Genomic DNA, 26,232 nt, shown 5'->3' on the forward strand with positions numbered 1-26,232 from the left:
TGCTGCTGACTGGAGGAAGGGATGGTGCCCAGCCACAGGATGGCACATGCCAGAGCCCAGGAAATGGCCCCTCACATGGAGCACAGGACCAGGCAGCAGCCAGGAGCCAGAGCACTCAGCCCACAGCACAGCCCTCACAGAAAGCAAAAACCAAAAGAAACCAACAATTGTACTTTTTCATTTTATTGCTAAAATCCCTACCATAAATCTCACCACAGAGGAAGTTTCTGTTTCTCCAGCTTCCTACTCAGTGTCCTTGAGAAAATAAATGATACCACACTCAAAAAAAAAAAAAAATCCTATAGTGGTTTACTTCGCACTTCCCTGTACCTTGTTATGCTGAGTGCTTCATTTAGAGAGAGCTGACCTCCCCAGCCTTCTCCATCCCAGTGCCCTTCGCTGCGGGGACACACACCAAGGAACAGGTTAGCACTGGCGAGAGGAGCGGGGTGGATGTTCCGGCACGGGTAACCCTGCCAACTCAGCATCCCAAAGGTGCGCCCGCAGTCAGCGTGACAGTGACTGCTGTCTGCCAGCTGATTTTCACAGGAGACACAGGAGCTGTGCTACAAGAACAGAAGCTGTGAATACAGCCATTCAAAGTTATGTCCCTTGTATTTCATGAGATGCACTTTCTCCTATAGGTCTGGGCAGGGGCCCAGGCTTACCTCACAGCAATTCTACCTAGGGCAAGCCTTTGAACATTTTGTATCCCAGTTTTTCTTAGTAGGACACAAAGAATATTACAGGGTTCAACAGGGTGCAAAGAATTACTACTTTGAGATGCCCCAAGTGTGTAATCTGCTGTATCTGAACATCCAGAGGAGAACAGGAAAATCTATAGGTTTATTTTACCATGTTTTACATGGGACTGTAGCTAATTCTTGTGGGGAAAAAAGGCACTGATTTGTTCTGCTGTTAGCTACTAGGTGTAACAGAAGGAAGTGGGAATGAACACTCATCCAAATGGAGCTGTGCATCACAGGGCTTTGTGACAGGCACCAAAAAGAAGGTATCTAGAGCATTTCAACCAATTAAAGCAAAGGACAAAAAGCACTGATAGGTAAGGTCAGTCTTCAAGAACAAAATGTGAAGTTCAGAAAGCCAAGGCCTGAATTAGGTTTGAAAGGTTTTGTTTATTAAAGGAATACATGTAAACACCAATACAACATAATAACATGTTCAAGGAAAAAATAAAAATAGAAGCAGGATTGGTTTTGTGCAATTAACTCCAGACCGTGCTTCCCTTGACAAACAATTATCTGAGTCAGTGGTAATGTTACAAATACTTGTAGCATCTCAAAAGCCCATTTCTGGCAAGTCATACTGCCATTCCTTCTACTTTCCATGATCTAGATTTCCTCACTACTAACATACTTGAAAAAATATGTTGATGTCATTAACTAAACCGAATGCTTTGCAGGGAGAGTGACTGATCATCTGGTTTCTGCCAGAACAGGGTTCTCCTGCTGCTGCTCACAGAAACCAGTTTGTGCTCCTGTGCTATCTTATCCTGCCTTTGCTTACAGCCAGCACACGAGCACAACCTGAACACAACCGCATTTCCAAGTAACATGGAAAATACTTATTTGTACAGTTATCACCAGGCAAATGCAATGGGACAGATCAACACAGGCAGGGGCATTATCTGGTGGCTGGGCTGGAGAGCCCCAGGGAGGGAGGGAGTCAGGTGGCCGAGGGGAGGGAGGCTTTCCTTGAGCGAGGAGCCCTCTCCAGAGTCCCAGCCAGGGCAGTGCTGGGAGGAAGCTGGGGATCAGCTTGCTCTCTGCATTAGAGATTTCCGACACAGGAAGTTGTTCCTGTGGCTCACCTGAGGGAGTTCCTGTTATGAAGCCAGAGGGTGGCGGGTTGAAACGCAGCTTCTGCGGGTGATGTAATCTTGGACAGCCCTGGCTAGGCAGTGATACCAGTGACCTGGTTACAACCTGCAGTGTTGTGACAGCCCCTCTGCTGGCCTGGTGATCACAAGAAAGGGAAGAAAAAAAAGAAAAAGAGGGGAGTGGAATAATTTTTAAAGGAAAAAGAAAAAGTTTCCAGATTTCCTTTGTTTAAGTGAAGCATTTTCCTTTTCCACTTTATTTGAATACATCGACCTGGTGTCTAACAGATGGAGACTGTACAGATGCACTTTTGGGAGTGCCCATAAAATACACTGCTAAAATACAAATGGAAGGATACCTCTTTTTTTTTAGAGTTGTAAATTCAGTAATCGTTGCTGTCACCTCACTTTCCCAAAGGAATTTGCCCTTTGTTCTCCGGATAAAGCTGGGCAGAAGAAGAAAAAGGGGGGGGAAAAGAGTGCAAGCAAAGGGAATATTTAGGAAAAAACCCATGGATACATAATCTGTACATTGCAGTGTACAGCATTTGTACATCAGAAACCCATACAGGCATAGCTGCTTAGCAGCACTAGCAGCACTCAGCAAAATATTCTGCATGTCTTATATTCTTCTCCCATTCTCCAGACATTTCTAGCAAACAAACAGGTCAGCTAATTGGCTCCTGCCCAAGTCTTACCCACTAGGGTTTGCTCAGAGATGTCACTTAGTCATTTGGCATGAGCAAATCCCAGGCTTCTTCCTGTTCAAGCAGCAGAGTGGGTGAAGGCTTTCTTTGATTTATTAAGACTATTAACAAACAAACTGGGGAGTTCAGAAGCTTCCTCAAGCACAAGAACACAAGCAGAAAGGTTTTCTTCCTGAAGTAGCAGCTAAAAATAGGACACTTAGAGGAAGTAAAGTTCATTAAGTGATAAAGCAGTGGCTGCAGCGATGAAAGAAGAGTTTTTCCTTTTTTATCTATATATTTATTTAGTGTTATGTGTTCTTGCTCCTTATTAGAGTGCTAAAGCAGTGTTTATTCAGCTGAGGAAAAGAAGATTTCCCTTTCTGTAGTGACTTTAACATGTAGCTCATCAAATACAATAGTCAAGAGTTTTAAACAGACATTGCCAGCCAACAAAGTACAACATTTGACAGCATTATTTGCCTTTCATATGCTCTTTCCAGAATGGGAAATGATATGCTATTTTCAAGACACATTCCGCAGTATTATGCAACAGTTTTCTTAATTTTTAATGGATATATTATTTTTAATGTGTCAGCTTTTGCATAAAGCATTTTAGTATTTTATTTAGTATTTTCTTTAGCATATACCGTTAATAAATTATTTGCTTTTTCCTTCCCTGCCCCCCCAAGAGCTGCACTTAGCATAGGGAAATGGTCTATTGACACAATAAAAAAATACTTTCAACTGGCACAGTCTGTAGACACCTCCATCACCAGACAAAGCACCAGGAGGACATTCCTGCCCCTGCTTATCTGGCAGTGCCAGACATGCTGCCCAGGAGAGGCCTCACAAACCTTCCTTTGATGAAAGCACTCACACACAGGTAGCAACCAGCTGTGGTAAAAATAAGCCAGCACCCTGTACAACCAGTGATCCCTGTTAAAAGTGTTCACTTCTGGCTCTGTTGCTCCAGCATCCTTTAGCCATTACGTCCAAGTGGTTTGAGACATCCAAAGGAAGCGAGTCAGGGTGCTCCTGTGCCAGAGAAACTTGTCCAGTTGACCTGAGTTTGTTCAGAGGGCACGTGTCTCTCATCTCTGCAGATCTGCCCATTCTATAAGGGCAAAAAATGGATGAGATTTGATGTCTTCAACACCAGCAACGCCAGCACCAAGACGCTCCGCAGGATTAAACTGCAAAAGCTTGACATAAAAGAAAAAAACACATGACTCAGTGAGTAAGAACAAAAACAACTGCTTAAAAGTTCCAGAAAGGTCTAAGGTAAGGGACATCCTACTGCTTTCCTGCTCTATGAAATACTTTCAAGAGTGCAAAAGCATACTTGAAATTCCTAAAATCCAGTAAATGGAAGAAGACTCTCCTTTCCTTGAGTATCAGTCTTACAGTCTTCAGAGACTACTGATCACAGCATGCAATTCCCTGAAGCACTGCACACTGGGACTTCATTTCAAGTGTAACCTCATTTTAAAAAGAGACAGCAGCAGCCAGAGCCTGCATCAGTAGAACTCTGGACGCTGTGTTTGCTTCATGTTAACCTTTGCTCACACCACTGTGTTATGGCTACATCAGGGACAGCAGTCTGTAACTTTCCATTTCATAAATTTTGAGTTGATCCTAAAATATCAGGATAACATAGTCAGCTCTCCATTTCCTAAAAAGAAAAAAAAAAGTTTTAAAGAGTCCTACAAATGGCCTAAAACTGAAAAGTCAAAACCCCAGTGAAAGAAACAAAACAGCCTAATGGCTTCATGGAAATTTCCTGAAACTCAGCACCTCATTTGCTTTTTAGTTGTACATCACATGCTGAATTCATGTGAGAAGGAAATCACAATATTTACATCTGTTTAAAGATACCAATCCATATAAAAGGGAATGCAAAGGTAAACTCCAAAGAGACTAATAAAGACACACAAACATATTTTGCAGTTTTCAAGAAGTGTTTATACTCTATTCAATTACAGCCAGTACAAAGGCATGATCTCTTGCTTGCCTTTTCTGCAACAGCTAATAGGATAACTTCTCCCAGTTGTCACTTGGAAAAATGTGTATTCATATCTTGATGCAGTCAACATCTAAGTGAGCCTACATCCATAAACATAGGAATTTACACATTTTAAGATGGCTCTGCTATTTGCAGTCACAGTGTCACACAGTAAAAGTAGCTTGCTGACAGTGAATGGTGCTGCTCTGGTATCTCCCACAAGCCACAATGCAGCCAGGGTGTATCAGTCTTCCCTGGAAATACAGGCAGCACCAGCACAGGAAAATCATGCATGGTCACTTATTTTCTGGAGTTTGTCCTTCCAGAATAACTTTAATCTCAGAAAACAAATGTAAACTGAAACAGACACCTATTGAAAAGTCACATTGCATGTTTTGTTGGTAGTAAAACTTGAAGGTTCCTGAAAACAAAAACCTGAGTGCAAAATTCCTAACCAACATCAAAAACAACTTTATCTTTCAGCAGAAATAAACAGATCTCTGTTTTTCAGATTCTGGCTAAATGAAGATGATGTTTACAATGAAGTCACCTGGACTGGATGCCACAGCAGGAGACAACTCCTGACACAATTTTCTGTATAGCTGAACACTGATCCCGGAGAGTTGCTCTGTGATGTTTTGACCTGTTTACCCTTGGCAGTGGGGGGAAGGAAAGTCGCAATGACAAATTGCTATCCATGCCAAGAGAGCTCTCTTCCTTTTCCTGACAAGGCTTCCTCAGCAATGAATGGCAGCTTCCTTGGATAGTCACACAACAAAAATGTGATTTACTGCTTCATATAGCCAAACCTCCACCAGATAAGTCACCACCCTACACGAGACAGCTTGATCTAACAGGCACTGGGGAAACTGTTCTCTGAACAGACATGGCCTTGTAACACAGCCGTGAGGGGCAGAAATACATTTCCCACTTAAACGCACCAGTGGCAAAAGAGACATTCTTTGGCATATGTGAAAATAGGCAATACATCAGAATTATACTAATAGTAGTACTAATAATACTATTAGTACTTATAATACTATATTAATTAGTATTAGTCTACATCCAAAAACAATCCTGCAATGGCAGGGACACATGGACTGGACGACTTCATTTGTCTTCTAGTCTTAATGGGAGAATTCCCTTCATTAAATGTGATTTTGCTTTCCTCCAGCTATTTGTCTCTTATGGCGTTAAAATTTGCTACCATCCAACTATATAAATGCAGAATATATAGAAATGGATTTTTCTTTAATCATTTCCCTTTCTACCTTTGCGAGACATGGACTTTCACCTTCAGTGACTTCATGTCACTTAGTCAAAACAGGTGGTGTCCAAACATACAGTTCCCTTTCCACTAATCATTTCACAGTAACAGCACAGAAATCAATCTGTCACTGGATCTTCTCACTCACTGAATTTTCAAATTCTGTTTCCTTTGTTTTCTTCAAGAAATACTTTTTCCACTTTGCTCTGTTGAAAACTACATCTAAGTCATGCCACTATTTATGCATCCACTAGCAAGATCCTCTTCAAAGCTAAACAGCACAATTTGCATATATTGTTGCTTCTTCTCAAGTGGAGCAGGTCAGATCTAGGCACCACTTCCACAGCTATGTCAAAATTAACTAGCAGGAAGATTGCATTAATTGAATTTCAAGATCCTGAACTATATGTGCAGTTATGACTGCCTAAAGTTAGAGTAAACTAAACCCATCAAACAGTACTGTTCCCATTAATTTTAAAATGGTGTATCAGTCTGGAAGGTTGTCTATATCTTACAATTTTGCCTTTTGTCCAACCTACCCACTTATCTTCTGACTACAAAAGTCATTGGATTCCCCATTTAAAGTACTTTTCTTTTAAAATGGCATCCAGAAGGTTTCCTGGAGGAGAGCTACACTCTTTCAACCACAGCAAGGTCATAACTTCAAATCAGTGTGCTACAGGTTTCGTAGCACTTTGAGCTATTCTGCTGAATTGGCATCAGCATTTTTTACTTTATTTCACTACAATGTTTCCACGAACATTTAGGGCAGAATTCCTAAAATGTTTGTGCATCACCAGCAGGTGTTTCCAAAGCATTTGCCAAACTTGTTCTTTGAAGAAATGGCAAAGCACTCCAATTTTCTACAGACCCAGCTGGCAGCAGAAGTCAAAGTTTGCAAATGCAACAAGACAACTGGGCAAAATTCATCAGTGCTGACAAAAGGGCCATCCACGTTCCTACCAGCAGCTTTCTGGTTTTACCTTTACTTCACCAGAATAAATTAGGTAGGTAAGTATTTGTCCCATCCACACATGCACATAGACAAAACAAATTCTCCCCTTACTTACCTGCTGAATCAGTGATCTGGCCTCCTTCGATACATGGTCTGGTATATTCAAAGAAGTATGAGTGTTTATTCCTGATGGATGGCACTCAGCCAGAGACTGGAGGAGAAAAGGAAAAAGGGAAAAAATAAATCAAAGCAGGAAGGCATATTTATTGATTTCAAAACTGCAGTGTTGGATTATCTCCTACTATCCATGCAAATTTAACACACAAAGCCAAAATTCAGTGCTTCCTAGTATGAAGTACTGGTTCTGGGAAGAATGTCTACAGGTGCTGAGGAGCTCCCTGAATTAGAGCTTTAGAACATTTACATCTTAAAGCTTCTGTTCTATTGCTCAAATTTGAAGAGCCCAGGAATTTGGTGGACTTTGCTTTCTTTGTGCAGAGCCGTCAACCAATCACCAGTTTGATTTGGTTGATCACTCTTTGCCTCAAAATACTGAATTAATGTGTAACAACAATGTATGGCTTCTACACAGTCTCAGGAAATACTACTGGAAGTATTAGGGCAAAAGTTTTGTACATGTACAGATGGAATGTTAGAGAATTTGGATTTCACTGTAGCTGAGAGAGCAGCATAGTTTTGGTTATTTTTTCAGTCCTTAGTTTGGTACAGCTCTATTAAGTTGTTCTGCTGAAGGCTGAACATGTTTTGTTTCTCTGGTCCCATGCAGACTAAGCAAATTGAGAGTGCTCAGGTTGGCAAAGCTCATGAGAGAAATACAATCAAGGGAATCACACCTGGGCACATCACTGGTAAGAAACTACTGGCCAGGAAGTCACTTTTATGGAGTCACTTGCCCCCAGCCCTACCTTCCCGGTGAGGAGCTCAAAAAGAATGGCACCCAGGCTCCACCAGTCACAGGCTTCTGTCTCTTCTAGGATAGCACCAACCTCTAAACATGAGACATTTCAATTAATATTAAAAAGGTCAGTTACACCTTCAAAATTAACATATATTTACAAGGTGACTGTTTAATGCTGACAGAACATATACTAAATACCACAGAGCTTTCATTATGCCTGCAATTTAGTTAGCCCTTTAGCCACCTACAGATTGCATTGTTCAAGCACAGCAACACCATACATTTCATGCATAATTTGTATTTTCCATGCACACATAGGCACTTTCAAGACTTGTAGGCATTACAGTTATGATTTTTCTATTCTGGACAAAACTGGACAATGACAGACAGTAAAACAAAGCATATTTAGAGAATTTACCCTGGCTACAAGAGCTGGACACATCAGAATGGCCTAATCCAGAAAAGCAGCTCAAAGGAGGGTGCAGTAGTTTACTGCATACCTTAGTTTTGCCTTTGAGGGTAGGATTTGTCTCATGGCTAACCCACACCATTTACTGGGATCCCCATGGGAGATCTCCATGAGCTTTTCACAATGGTCTCATGGAGAGATATCAAATCTGCTTCAAACAGCATAACTACAGCCAGTAACTGTGTATTGCTACAGCCCAGCCCAAACTGTACCATTGGTATGAAAAGTTGTTTCCCCTTGCATCCAACCCAACAGTGCTATTGCTGCACAGGCACAAGGGACAGCAGGGAGGGGAGAAGGGGGTGACAGTCCCTGGCCATATACACACACCTATTCAGTGGCATGATGCATGCAGAAAACTTGGCCTTCACTGACTCAGGCTTTAAACTGCAAAAATTATTAAATACAAACACACCACACTGTCTGCCCTAAAACAGGCAGAAAACCAGATTGCAATGAAGATGAAATCTTCATTAGGACTGTCAAAAAAATGCAGAGGTTGCACTAAAATAGCTTTGGTGGCAAAAGCCACACCAGCTCCCCAGCAGAGGACAACAATTAGCATACAGTCACATAGCTGTTGCTGTGAAAAGCAGTGCAGCATGGGCAGAAAAATCCTGCTCATCATTTTATGGAGCTTAGCATGAGCATGGCCAAGAAGAGCTCCAGATGAGTCCCAGCCCAGGGTCAGGGAGAGGGAGGTGTCACCCCGGAGCTCCCCAGAGGCAGGGAAGCACAGCCACGCTGAGCTCAGGGATGTGCAGCTGCCACACAGCTGGAAGAGGCTCAGCACCTCCCAGAACTAAGCTCAGGCTGCTGCTGCAAGAGCAACAAGGAAGGATGGCTCAGACATTGTCTCTTGAGGTAGCACATCCCTCACACTGAAAAGTTTATTACACTTAATGGCCTTGGAACGACCAATACGTCACTATAAGGGTGCCACACAGCAGAATTTATTCCTCTCCTTACAGATTATTGCTCCTATCATCACCAAGAAACTTTTACAAAGATGGAACAGCAACCACATGAGGAACTGTATCAGGATAGTTACATCCATTTTTAAAATGTTTTAAGATCCCATGCGAGCACCAGGATGAAGCTGAAGTTACAGTAAACTGAGAGAATTTGTGTAAAAATCAAAATGTGTTCTTGCAATTTAATTTTAAAGTCCTTCAGAAAGTCTAAACTTCTAGGTAACTATCCTTTAGAAAAAGAAAAAGAAAGAAACCCCAAAGTTGGGGCTTTCTACACAAAGCAGCTGGTGAAAGTTATTCAGAGCAATTCTCAGTGAAACCTACTACATGGAATTGCCTTTTCAGCTCAAGGAAGGTTTCTTCCCAACAAGTGAAGATTTTTATTTTTAAATTAAATTACACACTTATTACAGAATAAGGACAACAAAGCCAAGAATTAATAAGATTGACTACTACATTCTCAGTTCCACTAACTATCCCATATTGACAAAAATTTTAGAATAATGACACAGAAGGAAATAATTCAATTTTCCCAAAGGTGTTTAGTGGGAATGGGCCTCATGAGTTACAGCCCAATTGAAAAAAAAAATTACCTAAATGTGAAAAAAAAATGCATCATTCAGAGTACAGGAAAAATAAATTCTACAAAAAAATTTACTCAGTTTTGGTGTTATTTCTCTTTATGCTGGCAATCAGAGATGCTGATCCAGTTCTCTAAGGAACCAAAGTCACAGTGCCTCTTTTACAGAACTGTTCATTACAGGAAGCAGCACTGATGAAAATGGACATATATAGAATAAGAGTCAAAAAGCAAACCAGAGTCCACTTCCTCAAAATCCAAGATCATATTTTTAACTGGAAGAACACTTTCAATATATGCCAAGCCAAAACAAATGTCACTGCAGTTCTCTGACAAGAGCAGCACTGAACTGGTCCATCCACTTTTGGCCATGACCAAAATGACACGAGTGGAATAAATTAAGAACAGGCAAGTAACACGGATTTCTCTCAGGGCTGAAGGGCTCTGCCTGGGTTCTCATGCACAAGCAGAGGCTGCATAACAGGTCATCTGAACCAACAGAGAACACAAAATGGAAAACTCAGCTGAGGGCAATACCTGAGTCCCCTTCTTTACAAAAACTAAATTTTAGCTCAACTTTTTTCCTATTATGCAATGTCTGCCTTCCAGCTGCTTTCTCTACGTTCCAAAGTTTCCTTATTTCATGTTAAAACAAACGCTTTCCTTAAAAAAAAGAAAATTTAAAATTCACTGTGTACACTACAAATAAACATATGTTGCTTATATTTCCTTCCTTTGAACAGGTCTCATGATTTCTGATGCAATACTGATCATAACAATAAGTCCAGGATACCACATCAATATTACTGCATTTTATCTTGACTAAACATCATGGGAAAATTTAGAAACTGCAGATTATGAAGTGCTTTTGAGGGACACAGAGGAGCTGGCTAATGTAATATACACACAGGACATATGCTTTTTTTAAAGCTTCAATATTGCAATAAATCTGAACTACAATATCTGCCTTCACTAAGAAAACATTTTCATCTCAATCCATCAGCAAAGTAATTTAGACAATAAATGGTAGTGACACATAAGCTTAAGTGAATAACATGGGGATATTTGTGCCAAATCTTTCCTTCATGAACCTTGAAATCAAGGACCTTACCCGGATTTGTACAAAAATAAACATGTGTACATGTACGGTGTTGGTGCTTCTAGGACTGGCAGAACAACATTTGCAGAAAAAACATTCCTACCATTCTCAAATGGAAAATCAGAGAAATAATAAAGTAGGGTGAAAAAAAGTCAATAGCTCTTTCAACTCTACTGCAATTTCATTAAAGAGAGAGCTTTCCTCTTTCTCCCTCCCAAAGCATGGCCATGACATCCAGCACCACGAAGCACAAGTCAACAGCAATGCTAAATTCCTGCACAAAGCAATTCCAACGGCAGCCACTGGGATAACTGAAGGCAAGGGGATTTGTAAAATGCTATCAGGTTTATACAGAGACAGATGGTGCAGGTAAACACCTTCACTACCCAGCACTGTCCTCCTTCCAGAGCAGCTGGTCTCAACTGAAAGGCCATTTCTTTATGGTTTCCATACTTATCTCAATATTTGCATTACACACAGCAATACCTTACTTCCTGATAAGGGAGACATAGCTGACAACATTTTGTATTTTAAACAGAAGTGCCAGTTCTGAAGAAAAAGCAGGACTTCCCTTCTCCTGAACACACATTCTCAATAAAGCTATTGATGGCAAACCAAGGCTTTTCTCATTCTTTACACAGCAACTTGAAATCTATACCCTATATATATCCCTCTTGCTGAAGGATTTCAAAGGCTGTTACTACAACACCTGCCACATTTTCTTCCAAACACAGTTTCCTCCAGGGCTGACAATAATGCCTCATGACCAGCACAAGCAAACAGTAGTTAACATGGAAGAAGCCAGGCTTACAGGAGGCCTTAGACACTCTCTGTGCAACTCAGGCCAGATGGCTCGTGAATCACCAAGAACAAAAACTTCATCAAAAATTTTGTAGGACAAACAGTAATTAAAAAAAAAAAAATTAAAAAAAGGCATCTCCAGTCAGCTCACAGAAAAACTGGCGCTAGGTGGATGTAGTGCATCCCCAGACACCCAGGAGTCAGGAAGGGCTTTCCCCTTACGCCACACTGCAAGCAGGAACAGCATACTCTCAAGTATCATTTCTGCACTGACAGGAAAATAAGGAGACTCATCTGAACAACCATCAGGTGTCTGAAACTGTTCATGAGGAATTGGACTTGTTCAACATCCTGAAAATAAATACAATGTTTTCCCCTTCTGTGGCCATTAAGATAAACATGGCATGAAAAACCATTAGAGACTCTGGAAATTCTATTTACCTTACACTCACTTAATTTTAAAAGATTACTGTTTTATCATCTTTTGATATCTATATATGTAAAGAAACATTTGCAGAGAATCAACTAAAATAATTCCAACCTAATTCACTCGCAACAGACTCAGTCAGCCAAGATACCATAAGATACAGTCACTAAATAAAACATCCCACAAGCAATCTGGCCATAATGCTTTGCCTAAAATGTTTCAGCAATTTATAAAGCACAGTATTGAACCATCTATATTTAAGTATAAGAAGTTTATCATGGTCTTTAAACAATAAAGTAGTGAGGCAAGTCCAATGAACATTTGCTAAGATCAAATGGAGTATGAAAATAGGAAGTTTCATCTAAAAGTTATTAAAAAACGCGAGCATCTATGCTCTTCTTTGGGGGAAAAAAAAAAAAAGAAGAAGAAAAAAAATAGAGGGAACTGTATTCTTTCTTTCTTTTAGTAGCCCAAGATGGAATCAAAACTTCCTCTAAAATAATCGTGTGACGAAAGAGTCAAAGTTTTATGACTGTTCTGTTATCAAAACAAAGCAAACATTAATTAACCTCACAGCCAGCTCCGTTTATTTTCACAAGGCATCTTGTATGCTATCTTCAAGGTTTAGTCCCATCTGTAATGTTAATACTACTAATAACAACAGACATAAATAAACACAGGTAAGTACAGTTTCTTCTGGAGTTAACAACTGGCGTTTATGACAGCCAGACTAAAATATCAGATTTTTACAAATCAACAGCTTGGTACATCTTACTGCTTATTCTAGTTACAGAGTCTAAGAAAAACCACAAGACCATGTGCTTCACCTGAAACACATTGTGTACTTACAACAAGCCTGGGATCAGATTTTTTTCAGAAAGTACCTGATGCTCTCCCCAAACCCATGCCTTCAATTACCAACTCCAAGTTCATGACATTTTGCTATTCACGGAGCAGTCAGTTGTCACTGTTTTCTGTGGGACACTCTGGGGTCTCTAGAGAGCTGTCCCACTCCAAATAGTTGCTGAAAAACTGCTACTCCCATCTTCACAGGCATCAGTACTTTTTCTGCACATCCAGACCTTATTCACACCAGCCATATATTTTTCATGTTTGTGTTTGATCCTGCTTCCTATTGCCAGGGTTTTTCAAATCAAGCTAGCTCATCCTTCTTATTTTGATGTCCAACGCTCCTTCACCTATCCAGATATTTTCTTTTCCTTTTTGGATAATCCTGAGACATTACTGTCACACAAAAATCTAGGACAGAGTTAGAGGTAAAAAGCAGGAAGTCCAGTCTTACACTATAACTACGAGACCAGCCCACCCCTCGACACATCTCAGGGTCAATGGCACTTTAATCCACCACAGTTATTTTGCTTCTTAAACAATCTACTCAAATTAAATTACTATAATACAGAATAGCAGATTTAATGAGTGCCTGCAAACTCCCACTGAAAAACACATACACAAATAATATGCAGGTTTTTCTGCATCAAATGTCTATTTGGTAAACAGAGGCAAATAATCTTTTTCCTTATTCAGTAAATAAAAATTATAGCATGCAGGCTAATAATATCAACTAGCAATTTTTATTTTCATGCCATCTATTTTAGGTGACCAGCTGCACTTTGCATCTGTATTTTCAATTGTTTAAAAGCAAAAGTGACATCTTTATTTGGGAGTACAAAAATCAGGTTGTACATTGAAACATTTTTGTCTTTTTTTTTTTTTTTGGAACAAAATCCTTTACACACAATGCCTTCTTTTTGCTTAGGTTTTGCACTGTGCACAAGTAACAGCAGGTTACATAAAACCAAATTTACCATATATTTATTTGTAGGCTTCTGTGAATGCTACTTTGTGTAAATAAGACTTGATTATAGCACACAGCTTATGAAAGCCTCAGAATAATACGAAGCATTACTGATGGCCAGTTTCCTACTTACATTTTCTAGGAAGCTAAGCTCCCTTTGGCTTTAGGACCTCAAGCAGCAAATCTCCAGTTTTTAGTAAACACAGTCTGGTGAAAACTTGTTTAAACAAGAAAGAAAAAAGACTCTAAAGGCAGCCCAGTTCTGAAACCTCGTCCTCCAAAAACACTACAGGGATGCAACAGAAAGCATCCCCGCTGCTGGAACAAGAACTCGGGAGTGTAAATAAAACATCTCATTCACACATCATATTTACACAAGATGTCAGACCAGCAAGCTGCTTCTACAACATGACACTTCACAGGTTAGACCGAAAAAGTACCTTAAATATTTCTCTTCATGAGAAAATCCTCAACTTAAATCTGCTTTACCCGAAGACAGCCTTGACTAGGCAACAGCTGTAGACAATTCTGTCTTTCTCACAGGTATTCTCATACTGAGAATGGCTTTTTACAAAAAAAAAAGTTACCAATTTTATTTTTTAAATTGTGACTGTCAAGAATGGAATACAATTATTATTGTATTTAAAAGTTAACAACTCTTTATATTTAAGATCACAATGTTGGCAAAACCAATATTTAAAATAACAGAAGGTGATAATTTGCATTCAAAATTCATCTATCTTGCTTTTCTCTCAATTAGACCAAAACATGTTGATTCACAGGTTTGTGTGTGTGTGTGTGTGTGTTTCTTTTTTAAACTTATTTATAGAGCAGAATAATGGCCCCCCTGCTAGGCTGGCATTTGCTCAAGTTTCTGTCCATGTAAATTGAATCTGTTACTGGAATTTTCCCCCCTTCAGAATACCAAGGCACATTAACCAAGAGATAAAGAGATACATTGCTGATACTATCAGCCACCAGGCAGGTGGATAAAGCAAGGGATTTTTTGTTAGTTTTCATGGGGATTTTTTGGACAAATATGTGATAAGAGTTCTCAGGGGGCATGGAGAGCAAAGGGCTGTTTAAACAGAAGTGAATCATTCTCATCTGATCTGCTAATAACTTTGTATTCAGACATCAGCTGCTCAGCGCACTTTAAAATGTTCAGAAAACAAAATTACTATAAAGAGGGGGAAAGTTAAAGGAAACAAAACACATAAACCTCACTATAGTCACCTTAGCCATATTAACACACCAGAAATTCTCAGTTACAAGTGCTTAATTTCTTCTTTAAAAGCAAATAGGTCATTCTTAGCCAAACCTCCCACAGTTTTACTTGCAGTGGTGTTGAGTTTATACAGTATGATTTATAATCCAATGTTTCCCTTGGGAATTAGAGAAACAACATTTGACTTATCACAGCAAAGATTTCATTTGGGCATTAATCAAGGCATAGCACAGACACTACTTTGAAGCATCTGCAGACAGCTTTGCTGGTGCCAGAGCTGGTTCAGGAACTTTTGGGTTTTTTTAAATTGATCAGAACTGTACAGCAGTAAAGAGTAACCCAGCCACACCAACAGATCCGGCAGCACCGTAACACACCACCAGCTTACGAGCACAATTCTTGATGTGCAAATCATTACAAATGAGCCGCATCTTCCGTCTCCAGTTCTTAGGAGAAGTCAAGCAAACGAGGGGCAGCCAGTGCGACAGCAGCATCCATTAATGGTACAATGCCACCTGCCGTCGGCAGCGGGGAAGTGCCGCTCCTGCAACACACGCAGCCCTGCTCGGACTGAGGCACCATGCGAAATAACCATTGCCATTTCACACAGAACTAATTACACTGCTCGCAGGGAGCGCGATGCAGCTTTTCAAACTGTTCTCTTTCCTCGTCTTTTTGACACTTCTGCATTTATAGTCGTTGCAGTTGTTATTTTATATATGCACTACATAATGTCTTTTTGCCTCTCCACCTCTCCCAGGACAACAGGAGCTGAACTAGTCCCTGCTCTTCAGGGATCTGATCACTGCTGCTGTACCCACTCTGCTTTGCTTTACCTCAATGCAAGGTTACACTCTGGTGCACAGAAAGCCTTAAACACAAAATCCTACATCCCACAAGCAAGTTTCACACAGGTGGACCTCTATTCTCCCTTGGCCCTGCAAAGCTTCCACACTAATATATTACTATCCCTAGCCCATCCAGCAATTTGTTTACCATATATAAATTGTAGAATTTAGACTTCATGTTTTTCTTCAACAAATAAAACAGCTTAAGATTTAAATACATCTTCATGCACTTCACTGCAAATCATAACTTACACTGTAGAAAAGCAATATCTGAAACCTCAACAACTGAAAAGACACAACTGTTTCAAATATGTTTAAAATTTTCATATAATTCTCAATACAATTTTCTACCTGTTTTAAACTGAAGATATCCTGCAATGTGTTTAAATTTCACATTCATCCTCCCCTTTGTCTGCCTGCAAAATTTGCTCCTCAAAAATCAATGCAGAAAAAAACTGCAGTCCTAAACTCATCTGTTCTCAGTCTCTAACAGCAGACTCTAAAAAGTAAAGTTTATTGATAGACACCTTCCCTTTCTTGCATACTATGAAAGAGTGCACTAAATTGTTGAAATCATATTTCAATGTTGTTGTTATCACATCCAAATCTATTCTGTCTCGAACTCTGTTAAAAGCACACAGCAAGCCAAACACAAAATTTTTACAAGCCAAGTTTCACTGCATCCTTCAGCAGGAGAGAAAATTAGAAGGAAGGCTGACTATCCAGAGACAGGGCAACACAGCACATAATCCTGAAAACACCAGGAAAATTCAAAACGAGATAAAGACTCACTTTGAGTCACTTATTTTAGACACTGCGTTTTATTACAGAAAGAAATCATAACACCTGATAAAATTTTGTGAAGAAAATTTTTCACCTCTACAAAAATACAGCATTTCCCTCAGAAAAAAAAAAGCAAAACCAAGTTGTGAGAAACACTTTATATTATATTAACAAGAAACTTAAAAAATAATTTTAAAACGTCAAAACTTGTTCCTAGTGTACTGAACTGAAGGACAAGTATAATTTGAAAATCCTTATTCAAGGAAGCAGCTTGATGAGCAACGCTTTCATGATAAAGGGGTTCCAGGACATGGTACACTCCTCAAAATGAAAAATAATTATCATCCAAATTAAGTTTTTTTGTCCCCTGTAATACTGGAACTAGAGAAAGCTTACTAATGTGGTTATTGCTTTTAACACTGGTCAAAAGTTCTAAAACAACATTTACCAGCAGCAGTAGCCCTAAGAAAGCTGCTGTGGACACAGCTACACACCATTACTGAATCATTCTTCATAAAAGAATCACACTTGAATTCAAAATATATTTTGTGCTGCTAAATTATACCAAGTATTACTCTCCTACTAAAAATTATCATGTAACAGTTACACTAAAGTACCAGCATGCTTCACAGAGGTAACATTAAGATCAAGAAATCTGAAAGGCAAGAATCACGGAGCAGTACCAATTCATCCACCTTGAATACATCTAATACTTGCATTTGCAAATCCTCACCTTGCAGACACACAAAGCAAATGCAGCCTGGGGTAGGGCAGAGAGGGCAGAGAGGGGAGGGCAACTTCAGCAAAAAAAGCCCGGATGGGTACCACACCTGTGCTGTGAGGTGGAAATAATGACGGTGTGCAAAACTTCATTCTTGCATTCGGGGACTTCTAAATATTATTTCAACTGCTCCCTAAACACTTAATTACTGCAGGAGTTGGCTGGTTGGGGCTTAGGGGGCAAAAAGCACCTCTCTTTGGATCCTCATTAAAGTACAGAAAAATTAAGCTTTGACTTTCACAGCTCATTAATGATGACAGGGTGGGAAAAGGCTGCACTTCCATCTTTGCTGGAACTTGACTGGGGAGCGCTCTGTTCGTGGCTGCATTAGGGAGGCAGGAAAACACCTCTCTAACAGGTTGTCACACATGTTGGCAACCAGGACAGCCATCTATTTAACAAACACAGTAATTGCTGGGATCCTCAATTATCTTGTTCTTGAATAAAAGTGCCCTGAGGGTAGAACGAAGGTGTTGGATTTACTTTGATAGGTGAAAAGAATTATTTTCTGTGATACCTGCCCTTTTGACTTGCATAGAAAAGATTTTATTTTTCATTTATCTCAAGAAGCTGACATTCAAAGTTTGTTGAGACCCTACCACCTTTATTCACAGAGGCAGTTCCTTGCAGCATTTCACTTGAAGAACAAAAACACAGAAGAAACACCTGATGCCAAACTAAATTCAGAACTTCCACGGCTGGTAACTCTTATTCTAAATTTTTCTAAACACATTTGCAGACCCTGAGCTTGAGGACTACCTGCATGCCAAATTGCAATGCCTGGCCAGACTATGCACTCTGCAGAAAGTTATGCTGGCATTTCAAGGTTGGAATGAAAACATAGTAATCTCAAGTCTAAACATAGTTTTTATAAGTTAACTATGAAATTTTTAAAATATGAAGCTGTACATGAAACACCTGATTTTTGGCTGTCACTGCCAAAAATCACAGACCACTGTATTAGTAGAAAATAAATTGGAAAAAGGAAAAGAGGGAGGGCTCAGTTTCAAGTGTCATCCTTGCTATAAGATCCCAAGAGATATTGATTTTATCACCCTCATGATTGATGAAAGCAGTTCTAAGGAAAGAGCTCTCTAAACTATTTCAAAGCCCACTGTAGCTCATCAAAAATGTCAGAGGCATCTCTGAGCCTATTAGGGTTGTATTTTTCAAACCTCTGTGGTTCTCCCCCACCACCCATGTCCTTTGCATGTATAAATTTTTATATTTTTAAGGGTCTTAGTGCCACCTTTTCAGCCTCATTTGCTCTTTTCATTTACCAAGATGTACTCACACACAGGAAATAACTGGAAGAAAACAGAACATTCCTAACTTGCTTAAACAAGACATTCAGTACAATTACACGTTATGGAAATGACATAACAAACACCACCACAGCTCAACAATAAAGCAGTTATGAACCCTGTAGCTTTTTAAAACATTAAGGAAAAGAGGCAAAGAAAACTCAGATATTGCATGATCTCAAGCTGTATGCTACAGTGACTACAAGAGAAAATGAAAGCTGCTAATCTACTTTCCAAGTGAAACATTGTAGGTGATTGCTCTAACCTGGGGCACAGTACATTCTCTCTATGGCATCGTTGTCACAGGAATCTTCAACCTCCCTCCACCTGCTAAAATACGTTAGCTGAATGTGTCCTAAAAACAAAACGACAGGAGAAATCAAAACATTTTTCCCTTCCATTTTCTGCAGAAGTGAACTGTAATTACTCCTTTTGTAGCTAAAAACAGTATCATTAAGAATAATGGCATCATTAAGTACTAGAAGCTATTACTGGGGGTGAATTTGCTGCACTGATAATGAAGCTCTAGACAGGAAATGAAGATACTAATTACAAGATAAAACGCCTACTCAGTTAATTGGAAGCAACAGCGAATAAAAAGAAATGCATTTGCAAAAGTTCCTGACCTCTATCATTCAATAAGATGTTGTTTGGGTTCAAATCGCGGCACACAATTCCTTCTCTATGTAAAGCATCAAGGGCTACCACCATTTCAGCTGCCCATCTTTGAATGCAATCCTCTGGGATATTAAACCTGGAGGTTAGCGCTAATCTTTCGTCGAGGTCCTGAAAAATTTGATGTATTTCCTTCTGCCCTGCTCCTGCTATTTTGTCTTCCTTCTTTGGTGCAGTCGTTTTACTTTCAGCTGCTGGTGACATAGCTGAGTCTGCCTCCTCTTTCCTGCTGTCTTCAGTTTCATTGGAAAACAGCGACACTCCTTCATTCCTTAGTGTGTGTGTGTCCAAGCTAACCTCTGGAGCACCTGAGAGCGGGTTGGAAACACATGAACTTTCTTCTTTGCTTGCCATGTTTAAGGAGCAGGCCCCAAGCTCTTGGAACAGGGCCTCATCTTCTGAAGCACCTACCTCTTGGTCAGATGAGAAGAGGGCCCCAAGAGCTCCCTGAGTGACACCACTTTGCTCATTTGCTTCCTTGTGGGCAGGATCGCCCACTTCTGGTGCCACATGATTTGGCTCTTGATCCAATGCTTTGCATGGCTCTGCAGAATTATTTAATTGCAAGACATCAGGTGTTTCCAACAACTTTACTTCTGACACGTCCCTATCAGATTTTGTAAACTTTGCTGGCCTTGACACGGCTGGCTCCTCTGTTTCATCAGACATGCCTGGTAAGTTTATTAGGAGATCAGGCCTTCCTTCATCAATGCTATTCACGTCATCAAAAGCAGCATCCTTAAAGGAGATGACTGGCACAGAGTCATTTGAACCCCTGCTCACAGTGTCATGAGCTTTCACACCCATCTTGCTCTCCAGGGCATCCAAGCTTCTGTCATGATCTGGAACAGAAAACAATGGCTTTAAAGGCTCTGATTTCAGGTTATACAACTTTTCTCCAAACTCAAGCCCCAGGAGCTCACTAGTGCTATCTTTGCTGTCTATCCTGAAGAGCTCCATGGGGCTGTTCTTGGATCTAGTCAACGAGTCCAGTATCCTAGTAGGGCTGGCTATTTCTGACTCGGCATCGTCAATGAACAGCTTTCGTTCCTGAGGTGCAACCTGGGAGGTGAAGCTGTCGCTGCCAACAACACTGCACCTCTGCAAGGAACTCCTCTCTTTGGTGAGCAGCCCTTCACTCTCTGCTTTAGCCACTGGCTCCTCACTTAGGGAGCCAGAGTCAATTTTTTCCTGCCCGTATTCATTGCACAACGTTAAATAACTAGTGGTGCACTCTTCTTCTGAGCTGGATGCCGAGTCCATCCACTTGGAACTCTCCTGACCATCTTCCTGGGTGCTGCTGTCATCCTGAGAGCTTGGTGTCAGGCTGCTCCTCAGCGGCACCACCTTCAGCATGCTCTCCCCATAGCTTTCTCTGGAATCGGTGCTGCTACCAGTTTCTTTAGGAGTTGGTGTTGGTTGCTCCAGGTAAATTTTAGTTGAACTGGATGTTCTGGATTCAGGAATTTCAAAGCTCTCTTCAGGACTTCTGTTCAGGAACTTACTGACATAAGACCAGAGTTTCCCTCCTGAAAAAAAAAGAAAAAAGGGAGGGGTTAATTTCACTCAAAAATAGAATTATTTTTTTTTATGAAACAGGAAAATATCCTCACTGTCACTGTACCCTTACATCCACAGAGTTATTTGGATCTGCTACCCCAGCAGCAAATAATTACAGGGACCACAACTTGCTTTTCACGTAGATTTGTATTATTACATAAATATTTAAAGAGCTGCATCTGAGATTCAGATGCTGCTTTTTTGTTTCTAAACTTCAGTAAAGTCTCATTTCAGAGCATGTCTCAAGTTGCAAAGTGGTCCCTACTCTCCACCTGCTGCCTCAAAAGAAGCAAAAACCAGGAAAGATCAAATTGTTTAGTGCTCATCACCATCTCTATCTACCCTGAATAATTCTGTACCCCAGCTCTAAACTCATCAGCAGCATTAGTGGAAATGGACTGAAAACTAAACAGCAAGTTCAGTAAGGGAAATTACCATATTAGCTGGATATTTTAAGGGTCTGTGTCTCTCTTTGAAAAAGTTGGGGATTTTAGTTAAATACTGATATGATTCTTCTATTTACTTTAGAATTCAAAAAAAGGTTTTTATGCTTTGCTGCACCAGACAAGAATTTATCAATACTTTAAGGTACACAGGCAAACAGCTCCTTCACAGCATCTAAGAAAGTGATATCTCCAAAAATAAGTTACATTTAAAAAATACAAACCAGGACTCTTCATGTTTCCAAATGCTGCACATATTAAAAAAGCTCACAGACTTCAAAACGTAATTTCAGCAAAATAAATCAGGAAGTTACTGTACCTCTTGTATGTGCCAAAGAATTTGGCTTAAAGCTAGCAGGTCTCCTTTGATAACTTAATGAGAAATGCAATGTCAAGACATTTCAGAAATTCTGAAAATTCATGTACAGAAATTCTGGAAAATGCAGGAGTTTGAACAAAATCTTTGTAAAAGAAAAAATAAGTATCCATCCCACTGGGCATCTGCAAAGTTGGTGGGGTTTTTGTTGGGTTTTTGTTACTTATTTGGATAAAACAGAGTTTTATATTTTTCCAAAATACATTCTTTAATAGTTTGGGGTTTTTAACACTCTCTTTATAAGGCAAAATTCCTTTAAAAAGTACAATAAAAGAAGAAATTATTTATCATTGCCTAGGAACAGATTTTCTATACTCCCAGGTATTTCAAATAAAACTTATCAAAGACAGAAAAACCTTGACACTTTAAAAAATTAATTTGAATAATATAATGTGAAGTTTTCCTGCCCTCCATCCCCCTGGCTAAGACAAGACTTGTTTTTCAAGGGGAAAAAAATATCTCACCGGTTGTAGTGAAAGTAAGTATATTAAAAACACTAAAAGGGAATTCTAACAGCTTGAGTCCAATGGTAAAAACGAAAATTTAGGTCTGTTAATCACCCTGGCTTCTGCCCTAAGTACAAACAGAGCTAGCACCAGGTCAGGGTGACCCTTGCCACCTTCTAGAATGCAGTGAGAAAGGATGTCAGGTAAAGCAACAGGAGCAAAGGGAAGCAATGCTCACAGAGAGAGGTACAAGAACTGCTATACTGACCACTGTAAACAAAAGCACTTTAAACTCTTACCCAGAGGTGCATTCACAATATGCACCCAAAGTGTGCCCTGCCACAGCAGGAGCACAGCCCCTGGGTCCCTCCCAGCACAGCTGCAGGGCAGGGACTGGCTCCGAGCCTGCCTGGGCACAAGTGACCCCAGGCCCTGTGCTGGTGACACCGAGGGCCCTGGCCCTGCCAGAGCTGCCTCACAGGAGGATCTCAGCCCTGTGAGAAGCAGGGAGCCCTGCAGGCTCTTCAGGTGAGGCCACTTGCTTTAAACACAACAGGTCACACAGCAGCGCAGCAGGGCAAAGGCAGCCTGCCCTCGGAGCCCTGCAGCTCGCACAGCACTTCAGGATTACTGCAGCTGATTTAGTGGATAAGAGTTGTCCATCCCATAATCACCAACAGTTCTTTTCTAATGTTATACTTCTACATTTATTCATATTTTTGCTATAAAACGGCAGGGAGATTAAAAAACAGAGAAGTGAATGAGAGAGTGAGAACATACATAATTTTTACATATGTGAGAGTTTATCCTCTTTTCACACTTTTATCCAGAAGAATTAATTTCCTTTAAAATTTCAATTAAATTACTTCAAGTACTTTACCCAATTTAATAAAATAACTATTTTTATTATAATTTATTTTTAATAAAATAACTTTGCCCAGTTTATTAACTAGGCATGTAATGATTCATGTCCATTTCATACAAAACAATAAAATCTAATTTGAGAACCACCTACTGCATTTAATAAAACACACTATCTAATAAAAAAATTATATAGTCTCCCCATCCCACCTTCATTAATGATTAATTAGTACAAGCTAAATATTTTCATCTACATATTACTAGTGTTTAGTCACAAATTTATGCTGAAAACACAAATCTCAGGTGTCAAAGCATGTTCACAGACCATGAAGACTCACATAAGATATTTGGAGTTTTGGGAAGTGCCTGGCACAACATCACCTCAGCCTCCAGGTATGGCTTTAATGCAAGTGTGAGCATCATCAGTGCTTCCCCTGAAGGAAGTTGTAAAAGGTCTTTCTAACAGAGGCCTGCCTTGAGCTTTGACCTAGGGAGACAAAGCTCAAAACCTTCTTCCTGTGCTCTTTTGTCACATCTTTTTCCTGTGTCATTATTGGACACCAGGTGGGCTTTTACATGTGACTCCTGAATGGCTCTCACTGACCCAAATGTTTTGTACCCCTACAGTGGTAGGGGGTACAAAATAAGATAAGAAGGGGCTGGGCTGCCCACAATATGAAGAATGCAAGAATTATCCGTGCACAACTTAAGTTTTTCACCTATTGACAAGCTCAGCTGCTCTCAGGACAACTTCTGTCTTCTGCTCTCCCTGCCTCACTTCATGGAAGATTTCATGCAACCCCCACTAGATTTGGGCTTCTACTTGGATTACTGCAGCTTAAAGGAGACCCAAGAAAGATTAAGGAAGGAAAAAGAGACATGTTGGGATCAATACTTCAAAAATCCACGGAAAAATCACTGGGATATCTGAGAGGTTCAGTAAACACAGAAGTTGCAAAAGACAAAAAAGAAATCTCTTTATTTTTACAGTGTTCAAGAATTCACCACTGTCCACTTGTGAAAACAGGGAGAACTGCAACAATTCGTTTATTTTTGCAAATCTATTATCTTAGGTTTTCAAAAAGAAGTTGTTCATTATTCATGACTTGTATTTAAAAACCACACTGGAAATGACTACTTACTGCAACTTCAACTTAAGAGTTAAACACAAGTAAACAAAACAAAACAAAAATTATGTCCAAATATGTTAACATACAAATATTTCAAGACTGGCCTCCTGGTCAAGTGGAAATACGTAAATAAATGTCATGCAATAATTGTGTTCGATAGTGAAAAACAACAATTTCATTCCTTTTTGCAAACATTCAATCCAGGGTCAAACAAAAGTGATATTTGTATCTGCGTATGTAATTATGCCTTTATGAATGACATACTAATAATCTTTCCCCCTCTCCCCATGTGTTGTGTAAGATCAAGAAAACCCATTAGCAAACCATGCTAATATAGTATCAGGAATCTATAAAAACTAAAATTACAGAAATCAATCCAAACAAGTAAGCTTCAGTCACTGTCAGATAGTCCAACAGACTAAATAACTATAAAAGCTACAGTATTAAGATAAAGTTTATCAGTGTTTAATGCAATTTCAGAACACTATTATTAGCATAACTAATTATTACGTTTGTTTTCTTCTACCATGAACTGATTCTACAGTCAGTCTAGTTCATTTTTTCTGGTTTTATAAGCACATGAAAATCATCAAGTTCCACATTCTTCTGCAGTTATTCAGTGAAAAATTTCTTATCAGCAGTGCTATACTTAACCACATTTCCAGTATTCTGGAGCTTACACCTTTGCTTCTAAAGGCAGAATCTAAAAAGTTAGTATCCAAAATAATCAACAGGAAATTCAGCATAAAGTGACCAAGTGATGAAGCTGACTAGAAATCTTTTATATTCTTTCAAACATTTCTGCAGCTTTTTTATTAATAGCACTTGATGTAGGAACACCAAAAAGAAAATACAGAGACTATAATAGTACATAAGACAGAATAAACCAAAACCTAACAGATCAGCAAATTTGTCTCCTAAACATGGTTTTTGTTCCAGCTGACAATAAAAATTCATGACCAGCTGGATTCTTCCTTACCCAGTTATCAGACACTTCCCATTTCAGTTTCACATCCTGAAAGACTGGCTGACTAAGGAGATATATTCCAAAATAAATCAATAGCTTTTGCTAGCTTGGCCCATGAGATTATTCCCAAGGATGAAGTGCTGCAATTCTCACAGAACTGGAATGCAGCTAAGAATGTAACAGTCACTGTATTTAGGAAATCCCAAACAAAGTCAAAGTGAACAACCCAGACTTCCAAATAACTGCAATGTGACAGGGAAGAAAAACACAGTACTGAAAGATGTAGGCCTGAATTATTCTCCAAAACTAGGCCCAAGTCTCTACATCACTGCATAAGGATTTGTGTATGGCCAGGACTTCCAATCCTAAACCATGCACCTCATGAGAATTAATAGCCTTCCTTGCTGGAAAAGGAACAATTCCATGGTTTTCAAAGAATCACTGTCCCCCTTTTGAACACAGACATGCCCTGGTAAACTTCACCATCTTAATGCAACAGCTACAAAAAATGGGGCTTGCACAGTTCCTAGGCCAAAAGCAAAGCAGACACACAGGCACTGCCATGGCACAACAACAATATTCCACAGCACCCCAAAGGCACGCACAGTGGAGCTGCAGCTCCACACGAACAGGAAGCTGAGCTCTTGCCTAATCTCCAACATGACAGTAGTTACAAGCACCAGAGTCCTGCATCTGCAGTCCTGTATTTCCAGTGCTGCTGGTGAATCTCTGCTGCAAGGTTTGCTAGTTTAGGCAAAGCTCCAATGCACTTGGAGCAAAAGCTACTATTCCAAAGCAGCCTCCTGAAAAAAGTCACTTGCCAAGGAGTGTATCACCTTCCCTGCATTTTCTGATTGCTGTCAAATATTTACAGCTAGCATTATCTCCTCTCCTAACAACAAATCCCCAGCTTTGCAAGCCAGAGAGCTGCCGCGGTGTTGTCTATCAATTGCTGCGTGCAGCAAGCCTCTTCAGCAGGAAGTTTCTTGAGT

The 26,232-nt window shown here is 39.9% G+C and overlaps 1 protein-coding gene across 1 annotated transcript in view; it reads right to left on the reverse strand.

The window, feature by feature from the left end:
• Window positions 1-1,116: 1,116 nt before the first annotated feature.
• Window positions 1,117-26,232, reverse strand: part of RPS6KC1 (ribosomal protein S6 kinase C1) — an 85,751-nt gene continuing 60,635 nt past the window's right edge. Inside the window, exons 12-16 of the mRNA XM_054280143.1 lie at window positions 19,409-20,986; window positions 19,048-19,137; window positions 7,680-7,762; window positions 6,869-6,964; window positions 1,117-3,731 (exon numbers count right to left, since the gene is read on the reverse strand). Coding sequence (XP_054136118.1) covers window positions 3,621-3,731; window positions 6,869-6,964; window positions 7,680-7,762; window positions 19,048-19,137; window positions 19,409-20,986 — 1,958 coding nt within the window. The 3' untranslated portion in view covers window positions 1,117-3,620. The remainder of the gene's footprint in view (window positions 3,732-6,868; window positions 6,965-7,679; window positions 7,763-19,047; window positions 19,138-19,408; window positions 20,987-26,232) is intronic.

This window comes from Melozone crissalis, unplaced genomic scaffold (genome assembly GCF_028551555.1).
Source record: "Melozone crissalis strain CALT ecotype California unplaced genomic scaffold, PUWL_Pcris_2 ptg000027l_1, whole genome shotgun sequence".
NCBI lineage: Eukaryota > Metazoa > Chordata > Aves > Passeriformes > Passerellidae > Melozone > Melozone crissalis.